The 13,406-nt window shown below is 45.1% G+C and overlaps 1 protein-coding gene across 2 annotated transcripts in view; it reads right to left on the bottom strand.

Annotated features, from left to right (window-relative positions):
* LZTR1 (leucine zipper like post translational regulator 1) overlaps nucleotides 1-13,406 on the bottom strand; it is a 42,212-nt gene that overhangs the window by 15,441 nt on the left and 13,365 nt on the right. The window contains exons 10-12 of one of the 2 annotated variants that reach the window (XM_068918548.1): nucleotides 7,497-7,649; nucleotides 894-1,004; nucleotides 32-124 (exon numbers count right to left, since the gene is read on the bottom strand). In XM_068918548.1, coding sequence (XP_068774649.1) covers nucleotides 32-124; nucleotides 894-1,004; nucleotides 7,497-7,649 — 357 coding nt within the window. The remainder of the gene's footprint in view (nucleotides 1-31; nucleotides 125-893; nucleotides 1,005-7,496; nucleotides 7,650-13,406) is intronic. The other variant, XM_068918547.1, reaches the window with a different exon arrangement.

The following is a 13,406-nucleotide window of genomic DNA, read 5'->3' as shown; positions in this document are numbered from 1 at the left end:
TGCAATACCATTTTCACCAAAATATACTCACCTCTCCCAAAACAAACTCCAAGTCACTGAACTGCCTGTTTTCCCATAGCCTTCCATAATCTTCATGTAGAGTGCATTTTGGGTAACAAGAAAACTGAAAAAAAAAAAAAAAAAAAGGGATTTTCCTATTAATTTGACTTCAACGTAGTATATAAACTACAGAAAATAGTAACAAACCAAGTATACAAGGATTTCCTCTGTGGTGAGAGCAATGAAAGACAATGTAAGGTAACAAGCAAGAAAGGTGTCTTATCACATGGATTCAGGATTTGGTGGCTAGGAGTCTCACCTGGTCTCGGAACCTGTTCGTGAGTCCCACACAAAACCAATACACTCGAGCATGGGAGGAAGACTTGATCTGGTGCAGGTATCTTGAAATTTTACTATTTTTAATTCTTACAGTCATTGGAGGGGGGGGGTGTTACCGTAACAATAAGAAGCTTCAGTGTTGTCTTCTTGCAGATTTGTCATCTACAAAATGCTCCGACCCATGAACCCTGAACCTGACAGTATGTGAAAAGGAGCAGCCTATTTTCAGTAAAACATCCTGGCAAGTCCTGCGTAAATACACTTTTCAATAATTTGTCAAAATAAGTTGTCATGATCTCTATTAAGACTTTAGCATACACTGGAGAGCTTGGGTCTTACCAAAATGTCTGTCCAGATAACATTTCTCAAAAGATTTACATGATTTCTCTGACAGCTGAATCTGAAATACAAAGGCTTCCTGCAGGAAAGATGGGAAATGGAAGCCATCAGGTTCACAGTGAGCCAAGCCAGAAACTCCACCAGGTCAGCAGGCAGCAGCAGAAGGACTCGCACAGAATTAATGCAGATGCTTGAGTCTGTTTATCCTAAATTACCTGGAACCTGTACATTTCTCCACTTCTAATGTTATTGTCCACTGTCCCACCAAAGATGTACATAGCATCTGAGATAACGGCTGCAGCGTGGAAGAGTCTCCCACTGGGTAGCTACGGAAAGAAAAGGACAAAATAGCTGAAGAAATACATACAGATTCCTTTTTTCTCTCCCAGGAAGGAGGGCCTGTAACAGAACAACAGTAAGAAGGGAAAGCCAAGGAAGCCTGACGTGACATGACCGTTTGCATCCTAAGACTGCCATTTATTATATTTTAGGATTGTTTCCTATTGTATGGAGAACATACCTTCCAGTCACATTTAAAATCACCTATTCATTGCACCTTCTAATCAGAATTGAATTCATACGCATAGCTCTATGAATGATATTTTACCAAACGTACCATTTCCCAAGCACTACGACTCAAAGCTAAGTTTTACGTAGAAAAATAAAATAGAGCTTCTAGACATAAACATATTCTGCAAGTGAGATCAGTATCTAGACTCAGAGTTTATTCTGAATATTGTCCTGAACTGAAGATGTAAACTATCATTTATCTCAGCAGAATATTGAACTCTGGGCCTGTAAACGTGTACCTTTGCCATAGCTCTGTGAAGCAGAGCCACCCAGCAAGTGTACTCATCCAGCGATGCCAGATTCTGCAAAGGAGCTCTCCGGTGGAGACATCTGAAGAATTGGCACCACGGAGTCAGGTCTTCTTTCTCCAAAATGTCAGGTCACTGCTAGTCGTTCCCACAGAAAATAAAGCCACCCCACGGTGCACAAAGCCTCAGCTGTTTACAGGACTGAGGGATCCGACAACCTCATGTAACATGAGCTTCAACTCGGTATTTTACGATCTGCGCATTTTTGAAGTGGGAAAGAATCACGGCAAACCAAAGGTGCAGAGTAACCCTCCTGCATAGGACACACCAGATTATTTGCACCCATTTTTCCTGAGTTTCACACAAGATATCAGATCAAATGAGCACATCTCATTGAGATATCTAAAGTCTTCAAGTGATATTAATAACTTTTTTGGGGGGGCTAGTTTGATGAGGCTTGTTTCATCTTCCAGGCAGCAAATCTTTTTAAAAAATCTGTGCCTACTAAATAAAAAAGCCCTCTGGTGTAAGAAATCTTTTCTTCTTGTACATATTTATAGACTCTCCTCAAGTAAAACACAATTTTTTTTCATCTCTGAGTTATCAAGAGAGACATATTTTCCATGAAACCATGCTGACTGGCATTTTTCATTACCACAGAATTACGCCTTTTACCACAGCGTCACATAATGGCCTCATTTAGTTTATTACTCACCCAAATTTTTACAATGTTTTTTTTTTTCCTGCAAACTACAGCTGTTAAGGATACAGTCCCCCACACAGTAACTAATGCCCGTATTTTTTTCGTTCTCAAATGTACAGCCACAGATTTGGTCCTCCTAGAAAGCATGTGTGTGCCATTTTACCAAGCAATCTAGATTACTCTGGACAAACAAGATGCCTTCTTTCTTCAGCATATTTTATGGATACTTTATTAGCAACAAATTTAAATTGTCTTTGATAAATACTGTGCTGGGAAGATTACTGAATAATATTTATGTAACAGTAAATTCCTGCTGGGCCCCCAGTTGGTACCTCTCTGAAAAAGGATGATACTATAGGCAAATATAATCCATCTTATATGGGCTATAGTCATTCTTTGCAGTAATCTCATTTTCCAGTCAGTACACCTTATTTGAGTGAACAAATATATAAGTTTAAAAATACATCAGCGAACTTTATCAACTGGAGCTCTAATCTCATCCCAAAATACAAAGTTTGCTTGCCAAGACCTATTCCTGCAAAGCTATATGGGCTGACATTAGTTACATTATGTTTCTTACAACTGATACGCAAAGCAAAAAAATAAATAAATAAAATTTAACTGTTCTGTCAGAGATCAGATGCAGGCCATTCGGCTTGTATTTTTTCCAGGTCTCCTTTCCCTTTTAAAAAGCAGCCATTATATTTAACAACCCTTTATGTTTTACAACTAAAAAACCTATGGCATTTTCATAATTGATGCCAGAAAAGAAACATAAATCATCCAAATATTTAAACAGGTAAGACAGTACCTGTTGGTCATTTCATATTTAACTCAAACGATCTATAAGGAACACTATAGCAATATTTTTTAATTTGTCATGGTTGGTACCAGAGTGGCTAAAGCCTTGCCACTTACTAATGACTTCAGCAATCCAACGACTCTACCTTTCAAATATGCATACTACATTTTTAAGTCAAGCAGTAACAGAAATTTTAAGTATTAAAGGATAATCCAGAAAAAGGAAGGCCATATAAACATGCTGCAGCTGAGGGCTTCAGGACATTCATTTGGCTGAATCAGATTAGCAGAATTTGAGCCAGCACAAAGTTGGATGGCCAGAAATTCTCCTAGATGCTCCAGAGGAAAAGAGGAGACAAGAGAATTCACAACAACTGAAACAGGACCACATAAACTACTACCTACAGGCCACATTCAGCAGTCCAGCTCTGGGGCCTTGGAATTACATGGGCTTATTTTAATTACCAGAGGTTGATAGCCATTGTTCTGCTCACAGTTCGAGGACTCAAGCGTTTCTCAGGATATATGCTGGCAAAACCATGCAGTTTGCCCTGCTTAAGACTGAGAGACTGACTCTCAATCAGGTCGCTTTTAATCTACCAAAAGAACTGAATCTCAGCTTCTTTTATGTAGGTATTTGTAATATTTGTGTTTTCCTGACTACAGAAAAAAGATCTCATCCCTGCGCTGGTGCATACAGTCAAATCTGATTTGATAAAAAGCCCACAAAGATCAGTTCAAAGGTGGGGAAAGAAGCCAGCTGTCTAATACAGCAAGTTTGTCTCAGACTTTTAAAGCATCAGCATCACCACACTGCAGCGTTGCAGCCCCTGGACCACAATCCCCTCAGGGCCTGAAGGAGAGTACAGAAACGCCAAATCTCAACACACACTCACTGTACTGCAAATAACTGTGAAGATCGAAAAAGGTGTACCATGCTTCTTCCTAGTAGCCAGTTTACTGCCAGGCTGCAAGCATAGCAGATGATGCAGTCTGGCCTCAGGACGAAAGGTGGGAGTTCAAACTCCGCTGACAATGCCTGCGTCTTTGGTTGCACAAACTGCAGTTTATTTTTCAACCTTTTACAGCTGGGGGCAGTTAATAACAAAGCAGGTTTTAGAGTAAGCAAACAGTATTTCTGGTTGGTTATGAAATGCACAACATACCACAGAAGTCCCACCTTTAGTCACCCACGCAATTCGGCTGCTTGCTTCCCTGGAGTTGCGGCGTACCAAAGAACTAATAGCCAACGCATGTGGGCCACCTTGGCCGGTCCTGTGCAATGATGATTGTGACAGCAATGGTTTTCTGTTTTCCACCATTAAGCCTATGATGTCCACTCCATAAAACATTTCCAGGGTCCAGTTATCTTTTCTGCAGAACAACTTTGTCGAAGAAACACAGTCTCATGGAGAGACACCTTCTCCCTACTCCGTACATAAGGCTGACAAGGTTCAAACTGGTTGCTTGCTTCTGTAATGACATATCTCTGTATTTGCTACTGTTTACTAATGCCTTCTGTGGCAAACACGCTTGCTGAGTATTGGGACACAAGTTGCATTTGCAGACTCATTAATTAAAAAAAAAAAAAAAAGACTGGAAAGCCCTAAGCCCATCCACTCACCCAAAGGCAGAACCACTAAACTTGACATGTCGATCATGTTCACTTCTGACAAAAAGAGTTGTCCAAAGAGTCTCTTCCAGCACTTCACAATCCTTAATGTTAAAGCTATTTCTTGTACTCAGGCTGAGTCTTCCTTACTGCAATTTAAGGTCATTAAATCTTGTCTTAGCCACTAGAAACACAGAAAAGAGATTCTTCTCCTCCTTTCTGCGGTAACTGTGCATACTGTGCCCTCCCTCTAGTCTTCCCTTCACTAGGCCAAGGCATCTCCTGCTTTTTCAGCTTTCCATTGGGGTCCTATTTGCTGATTGTTCTTACTGATTTCCTACGGCTTCTCCAGATGGTCCACACATTGGTATTCCATCCATCTGCCAAACTAAAGGATTTTACTAGTTGCCATTTATTAGAACTGCCTTAGAGAACAAGTCTGTCACTCAAATATATGGTTAGTGTCTTCCTGCTCACAACACTGTAAGCCAAGTTTACAGTTAGTAAGTGCTGCTTTCAGAAGAAGACAGCGAGGTTGCATTAAATGAGAAACTAAGCCTCCGTCTTGCAATATAACACAGTCATCCCAGTTTCCTTCTTTTATATGTGCAGTCAAATCAACTGCTCCACAATCTGCCTGTGACATAAGAATGTGTTCGTTATCCTAATTTTACAGTTGGGAAAGAGGCTCAAGGAAATTGTATTAATTTGCTAACGTCATAAAGGAAGGCTGTGGTAGACTGAGAACATGTGTGCAGTGAAGCTCCAATCTTTTTGGCTGCCTGTTTCGGGCAAAGTTTATTAAGCTTATTCTAATACTTTCAGGGCTTTCTGGCTTCCCTAAATTCGGCTGCTAGAACTGCGAACCCGATATGGAGAAGTGCAGGTTCCTGCTTAAGGGCTGCCAAGAATAAATTAATTAGTTCACGCGATGAATTTGTCAGGGTATTTTTTTTTGGACAGTTTTATTTTGATGTCCTCTCTTCCACTTTTCTGCAGGTATTTTACCATGTTAAATTACAAAGTCCTGCTGATAGTAAGATCACAGTGTCCCTTTGCAGTCCCATGAAACTCCATTTGGAGGTGGCCACATTCTAATCTGCTAAAAGTCACCATCCTCTTTCTTTCTGCTTTTTGTTTTACTTGAAGCTAAAATCTTTCCAGTGTCATTCATCTTGGTCTGTCCTCTGATCCTTACCCATCAGTTCCCAGCTTGTTCATTGGCAAAGCTCCACACACTCCAGACGCTCCTTCACATGGAGCTCAACCGTTCCTCCTCACCTTCCCCACCTGTCTTTCTGATCGCACAAGCTATCTCACCATGTAATCCCAATGAGATCTCAGCTCCGCAACTGTGCACAAGCTTCCAATTCCCCGTTTCTTATGCCACGTGTGCTTGTGTGGAGGCAGCTGAGATGGGCTCCCAGCTGCGCTATTTGCACAAGGGGAGTGCAAGAGTCTTCCCAATGGTGTTGTCCTCAGATGCTTCCTTACTGTCCCCCGTGCCTTCATTACTCTTCAGATTATGATGACCCTTCCCCAATGCACCATAGTGCAAACCTTCCAGATAATAGGGTGAGAATTGCATTCAATAGTCTTGCAAAAAGTACAAGCCTAACACCTTAGAGATAGGCCTGTATTCAGTATGCTTACTGATAAAGGTATACCGGTATACCTGCTGACAAAGTCCACCTGGTAGGATTGCAACAGCTATCTAAAACAAACATAACTCGAGTACCACAGGTGAGATAATCTTGCAAAACTCTGCTTTTGATTTACCACAACTGTAATTTCAGCAAGGGATTCTGCTGGCACAACTCCATCACTCAGACTGCCATGTGTAAATCTGACGGGCTATCATCCTTCTCCTTATTCAGAGTGCATATGAGGCTGCTAGAAATCACAGGCTGTCCAAGATGCATTGCCAGCTTGAATATATTTGCCAGCTCCAGATCCTGTATTTATCTCTCTCAATCAACACAGTCTCCTTAACTTATGAGCAGTGCCTGACAAAACAAATTTTAGATTCAAGCCTGACAGATTTCATGATCCCGGTTGGCATCCCTCTCTGAAATATACTGCCCTGTTTCATCTGTTGAAGTGTTTTGTCTATTTAAGGTTAATAAGCTTTGCAATCGGAGGCTCCTTTCAAGCTGAAACCTTTGCTTTCAAAAGCACATCTCATCAGTCACCTTTGCTTCCCTTTCAGAATCGCTCTCCACATGGCTGGCATGACCCCAATCATTGTTTTCAAAATTCAAGTATTTCAGAAAGCAGCACACTCATTTTTCAGTGTTTCTTGCACTTAGAACTCATTCCATATACTGTCTAGACTCCACAAATTGAGTTTGTCCTGTGGTGCTAATACAGGTTCTGATTTGACTTATATAGGTGTATTTTGCTTCTCTCTGTGTTAGACAGCCTAGCAATCACTCACGTAGTTGAGATCAGAGCCCTGAGCATGACCTCTGGAGCTAACTCCACGTACTTTAAAATAAACTTTGTAAAACCTGTGCAAATCCCTACATAAACTCATTTATTGCAATTTTGACCTGGCTAGGTATAAATTCAGCTTAACTTGAAGTCCTTAACAAATTAGGGTGAATCAACGTAAAACGAGAATTAAATCAAATGAACAGTTTCCACTCAGGGGTCTCTATTAATTTTCTATACGCAATTTAGAACTCCTATGTGCAGAGTCAAGGCTTAAATGCTTCTTAGCTTACAGTTTAAAGCAAAATGGCTCAAGATAAATTTCAAGGAGAGAAGAAAGGAGTGGAGAGGAGAAAGTATGCACAAGACTGGAATTTATTTTCTCCTCCTGGAATAGAATTTAATTTGCATTTTTAAAGTTTTTTTCACTTCCATGTGTTACTTCATTTACCTCTGAGTATGTTGTGGGTGGTTGTTTAACTGCTGTTATGCCGAAATCTAAACCAAACACATCCCGAGATTTTTTTAAACCACGTTCTTCTGAGGGCAAGGAAGGAGCTTCTTCTGGGGCAGATACTCTCTCAGCCACTTCGGGATGGGACACCTGGTTACAAGATTTAAAAACAATATCGTATAAAAGTATAGATGGGAGGCATGAGAGAGTGGGCACTGCGCAGGAGACCCCTATTGCTGAAGCTCCGAAAGATCATGTCCAAAATACTCAGAACCAGTCCAGAGAAAGCACCATAGTCTTCTTTGGAGCCTGTCACTGGGACTAAACAATTTAACAAATTAGTCATGTAGTTTTCCTATGCTCTTTGCAATGACAGATGTACACAGCAACTAAAATTTTTAGCATTAATTCCTTTTTGTCTGTTCTCGTCCTCCAATTGCTCTTTGTGACAAGCTGAGGGCTTTGTTTATTGCAATAGGAAAAATTCAGATTATCAACAAAGATAGCAAAGAGGCAATATCTATCAAATATTCCCATAGTTTGGGACAGATTTCCCATTTTGGCTTGATCCAAAAGCAGGACAGATGAATCATCGTGGAGAGACAAGCTGTACCTTATGTCAAAGCTGACAATCACATCTGGAAGATTGCAAAATGTAACCGTTTCCCATGGACGATAACAGCCCCAGGTTACATGTTACACCACTGCACGATGAGTGGCAACTGGCCTAGAGCTAACACAGCTAGCTGCTGCTCCTCCAGAGACCATGCCCTTGAGGGCCAGCTGAAAGCATCGTTTGGACTACCAGTGGTCCAAACACAACACTTTCATTCCTTCGTCAAGAGGTCTGGTCCAAGGAGGCAAAAACAAAACTATCTGATTCTCTGCTGATTTCTCTTCCAAATGATCTTGTAGGGGAGATTTGTTCTCTTGGCTGTGAAGACTTCATTAGCTATATTGTTATTGCAGGCAGGTGACTATATGCGTTCTTTCCGGTGTTTTTCTTGCATCTCCTACTCATTTTTCAAAGCATTTCTAACGTGTTTTCAGTCTCTTTCAGAGTGAATTCCCAACACTGTGCAATATTAGGAGGTAGTTAAAATCAAATCCACCTCAGCTAAGTATTTCAAGGTTCGCCTTTCTCATTCTCTCAGCTTCTGAGAAGACTTCTTACAGTTACACAATAAATTACTATTGTGTAGTTTTTAGCTGCTCTCACCCCGCCACATGAACGAGCATGTAACTAGGGAAGCGGACCATTGCACTAAACTCTAAAGTCAGCAAGCACGCATGCAGATCTCTTCCATGGTCTAGGAACCCTGATGAGCCTCTCTATCTTCCAATATTGCCAAGGACTTTAAGCCAAAATGAAACGAAAAGGCCTAAGGCCATCAACAAACAAATCTGATGAACAAATAGGAATTAAAATGATTAAAAAAAAATAAAATCTGTTTTCCTCTGAAACTGGAAGAACACCAGAAGCTCCAACAGGTCCAAATGAGATTTCACTACTGCTAGCTGATTTTATCTTTCTACACTATCATACCAGGGAACAGCATAACGTTCTAAGACAGATGGGCAGACAGAGCTTGGGATATTCATTAAGTTCAAGGAGGTTTGAGGATTAAAAATATTTTCACACGCTGGGTGTAGAAAAATCTGCATGTTTTTCAGACAAAATTGGAACAGAACCATTTTATAGTGCACTTCAATGTATTAGAGCTCCGAAAATTTAAAAAGAAACAGAGTGCAAATCCTGAAGTGCTTTATTATGCCCTTATTGAGCGCAGCCAACAGAGGCAGCGAACAGACGCAGCAGTTTGCGCAGCAGTGTCTGGGCTCTGCCTGGGCCTTTTGGAGGCCTTGTTGGAAGTTGTGGAGACTTTCTGGGGACCCCTGAGGAACTAGACGGTGCTTGCTGCTAGCAGGAAGGGAGAGCTAGACAAGGACTCCTGCAGGGGACCTGGACTTCACTTCTCCTGGGAAGTTCTAGCTAGGTGGGGCTGCTGCTAACGAGCTCTCTGGGCTGCCCTGGTCAGAGGGAGTTGGGGCTTTTGTTTCAGGTGGCTCCTGATTGGGTGGGTCAAGCACCCTTGTGAGTCACTGCTAGGCAGAGGCCTATATAAGAGCCAGGCCTAGAGCACAGCTCCCAGAGTGCAGCCAACAGAGGCAGCTGTTTGTGCAGAAGGGTGTCAGAAGGCAAAGAAGGCACCTCTCCATTTTGCACTGTGGTGTGTCCTTCCCCGGGGCATGGTTGTGACACGCCGCAGAGCATGTTCCCCAGTGGCTGCTGGAGGTGCTGCATTAGCTGTGTCTGAGGCTTCAACCCAGACAGACCCTCAGACAGCAGATGCAGCTCTGCAGGGGTCAGGCTGCAGGGAGTGCCTGGGGCCTCTCCGTGAGGCCTGGGCTGACAGTCAGCTCTCCTGTGTGAGGTGTGCTCTGGTTGCCCGGTTGCATCACCAGATAAAGGAGTTACGGGAGGAGGTTAGTAGGCTGCATAGCATCCGAGAGGATGAGCGGGAGATTGACAGGGTATTCTCGGAGACTGTGCAGCTCCAGCCGTCCCCACCCCCCACTGCAGCGGAGTTGTCGGAGGGCTCTGTACCGTGTGTAAAGGTGCATCATAACGCTGTTGAAGAGGGCTGGAAACTGGCGACCTCTCGTAGAAGGAGAAGGGCTCTTGCTCCTCCTCAAGAGTTGCCTGTGAAGAACAAGTTTAGCGCCCTGCAAGCTGAGGAGAGGCTGGGCATGGCTCCAAGAGAGGCAACTGGCTGGGCAGACCCTGTGCCGTGCAGGAACCCCCGGAAGAAGCGGCGAGTGATTGTTGTGGGTGACTCCCTGCTGCAGGGGACAGAGGCACCTATCTGCCGACCTGTCCTCTTGTCCAGAGAGGTTTGCTGCCTGCCAGGGGCTCGAATAAGAGATGTCGTGGAAAGACTGCCAAGGCTTGTCCACGCGTCGGACTACTACCCTCTGCTGATCTTCCATGTGGGTGCTAATGACACGAAAGGCAAACTGGAAACCATCAAACGGGACTTCAGAGCTCTGGGAATGGTGGTCAAGGGTCTGGGAGCCCAGGTTGTTTTCTCTTCAATCCTGCCTGTGAGGGGAAAGGACAGGAGGAGGAGTAGACGAGTTTTCCAAGTTAACAGCTGGCTGCACCACTGGTGTTGGCAACAGGGCTTTGGTTTCTATGACCATGGGACCCTGTTTGAAGATCAACAGCTGATGGGGAGCAATGGGATCCACCTTACCAAGCGGGGCACGTGTGTCTTTGCCAACAGATTGGCCAGCTTGGTAAGGAGGGCTTTAAACTAGGCAAGATGGGGGAAGGGGAGTGGTATAGTGGCAGGGGAGTCAGTAAAACACCGCTCGAGTCAGGATGCCTCCAGCAGGTGCATACAACCAGGGGAGACAGCCTGGAACATGGCTATGGAGGATCCTCTTGCACCTCTTCTGGGAAGCCTGCGTGCTTGACTGGCTCTCTGAAATGCCTGTATACCAATGCGCGCAGCATGGGGAACAAGCAGGAAGAGTTAGAGATCTGTGTGCGGTCACAGGGCCATGATCTCGTTGCAGTGACAGAGACATGGTGGGATAGTTCACATGACTAGAATGCTGTCATGGATGGCTATGTGCTTCTTAGGAAAGACAGGCCAGGAAGGCGAGGTGGTGGAGTTGCTCTTTATGTGAAGGAACAGCTAGAATGTATGGAGCTCTGCCTCGGAGTGGATGAAGAGCAAGTTGAGAGCCTATGGGTAAGGATTAAAGGGCAGGGTAACATGGGTGACACTGTTGTGGGGGTTTACTACAGGCCACCTGACCAGGAGGAAGTCATCGATGAGGCCTTCTACAGACAGCTGGAAGAAGCCTCACGATCACAGGCCCTACTTCTCATGGGGGACTTCAACCACCCTGACATCTGTTGGGAAGACAGCACAGCTAGGCACAAACAGTCAAAGAGGTTCCTGCAAAGCATTGATGATAATTTCTTGACCCAGGTGGTGGAGACGCCAACGAGGAGAGGTGCACTGCTAGACCTTGTACTAACGAACAAAGAAGGTCTAGTTGGAGAGGTGAAGGTTGGGGGCAGCCTTGGCTGCAGTGACCATGAGATGGTGGAGTTCAGGATCCTACGAGGAGGGAGCAGGGCAACGAGTAGGACGGCAATGCTGGACTTGAGGAGAGCTAACTTTGGCCTCTTCAGGGACCTACTTGGAGAACTCTCATGGGGTAGGGCCCCAGAAGGAAGGGAGGTCGAGGAGAGCTGGTTAATATTCCAGCATCACTTCCTCCAGGCTCAAGAGCAGTGCATCCCTCTGAGGAAGAAGTCGAGCAAAGCGGGCAGGAGACCTGCATGGATGAGCAAGGAACTCCTGGCCAAACTCCAACAGAAGAAGGAAGTCCACAGAATGTGGAAAAGGGGACAGGCCACTTGGGAGGAATACAGGGACGTTGTCAGAGCGTGCAGGGATGCGGCAAGGAAGGCTAAGGCCCAGTTGGAATTAAATCTGGCAAGAGACGTCAAGGATAACAAGAAGGGGTTCTTCAAATACATCAATAGCAAAAGGAAGACTAGGGAAAACGTGGGCCCGCTGCTGAATGGGGCGGGTGCCCTAGTGACAAAGGATATAGAGAAGGCAGAGTTGCTGAATGCCTTCTTTGCTTCAGTCTTTACTGCTAAGGCCAGCCCTCAGCAATCCCAGACTCTGGAGATAAGGCAGAAGGTCTGGAGAAGGGAAGACTTTCCCTTGGTGGAGGAGGACTGGGTTAGAGATCATTTAGGCAAACTTGACATCCACAAATCCATGGTCCCTGATGGGATGCACCCACGAGTGCTGAGGGAGCTGGCGGATGTCATCGCTAGGCCACTCTCCATCACCTTGGAAAGGTCCTGGAGATCAGGGGAGGTGCCTGAGGCCTGGAAGAAAGCCAATGTCACGCCAGTCTTCCAAAAGGGTGAGAAGGAGGAGCCAGGAAACGACAGGCCTGTCAGCCTCCCCTCCATCCCTGGAAAGGTAATGCAACAGCTCCTCCTGGAGGTCATCACTAAGCATCTGGAGGACAAGAAGGTGATCAGGAGTAGTCAGCATGGATTCACCAAAGGGAAATCATGCTTGACCAATCTGATAGCCTTCTGTGATGGAATGACTGGCTGGGTAGAGGAGGGCAGAGCAGTGGATGTTGTCTACCTGGTTTTCAGCAAGGCTTTGGACACTGTCTCCCATCCCATCCTCCTAGGTAAGCTCAGGAAGTGTGGGTTGGATGAGTGGCCAGTGAGGTGGATTGAGAACTGGCTAGATGGCCGAGCTCAGAGGGTTGTGGTGAATGGCGCAGAGTCAAGTTGGAGGCCAGTGGCTAGTGGTGTCCCCCAGGGGTCAGTCCTGGGTCCAGTCTTGTTCAATGTATTCCTCAATGACCTGGAGGAAGGGACAGAGTGCACTCTCAGCAAGTTTGCTGAGGATACTAAACTGGGGGGAGAGGCTGACACACCAGAAGACTGTGCTGCCATTCAGAAGGACCTGGACAGGCTGGAGAGGTGGGCGGAGAGGAACCTCCTGAAGTTCAACAAAGGCAAGTGCAAGCTCCTGCACCTAGGCAGGAATAACCCCATGCACCAGGACAGGCTGGGGATTGACCTCCTGGAAAGTAGCTCTGCCGAGAAGGACCTGAGAGTGCTGGTGGACAAGTTAAACATGAGGCAGCAGTGTGCCCTTGTGGCCAAGAAGGCCAATGGGATCCTGGGGTGCATTAGGCAGAGTGTTGCCAGCAGGTGGAGGGAGGTGATCCTGCCCCTCTACTCAGCCCTGGGGAGGCCTCACCTGGAGTACTGTGTCCAGTTCTGGGCTCCCCAGTCCAAGAGAGACATGGCACTCCTGGAGAGAGTCCAGCGGAGGGCTACCA

Source organism: Struthio camelus, chromosome 24 (genome assembly GCF_040807025.1).
Source record: "Struthio camelus isolate bStrCam1 chromosome 24, bStrCam1.hap1, whole genome shotgun sequence".
Taxonomy (NCBI): Eukaryota; Metazoa; Chordata; class Aves; order Struthioniformes; family Struthionidae; genus Struthio; species Struthio camelus.
Note: the sequence above shows the minus strand (reverse complement) of the source record. Positions and strands in the feature narration are given on the sequence as shown.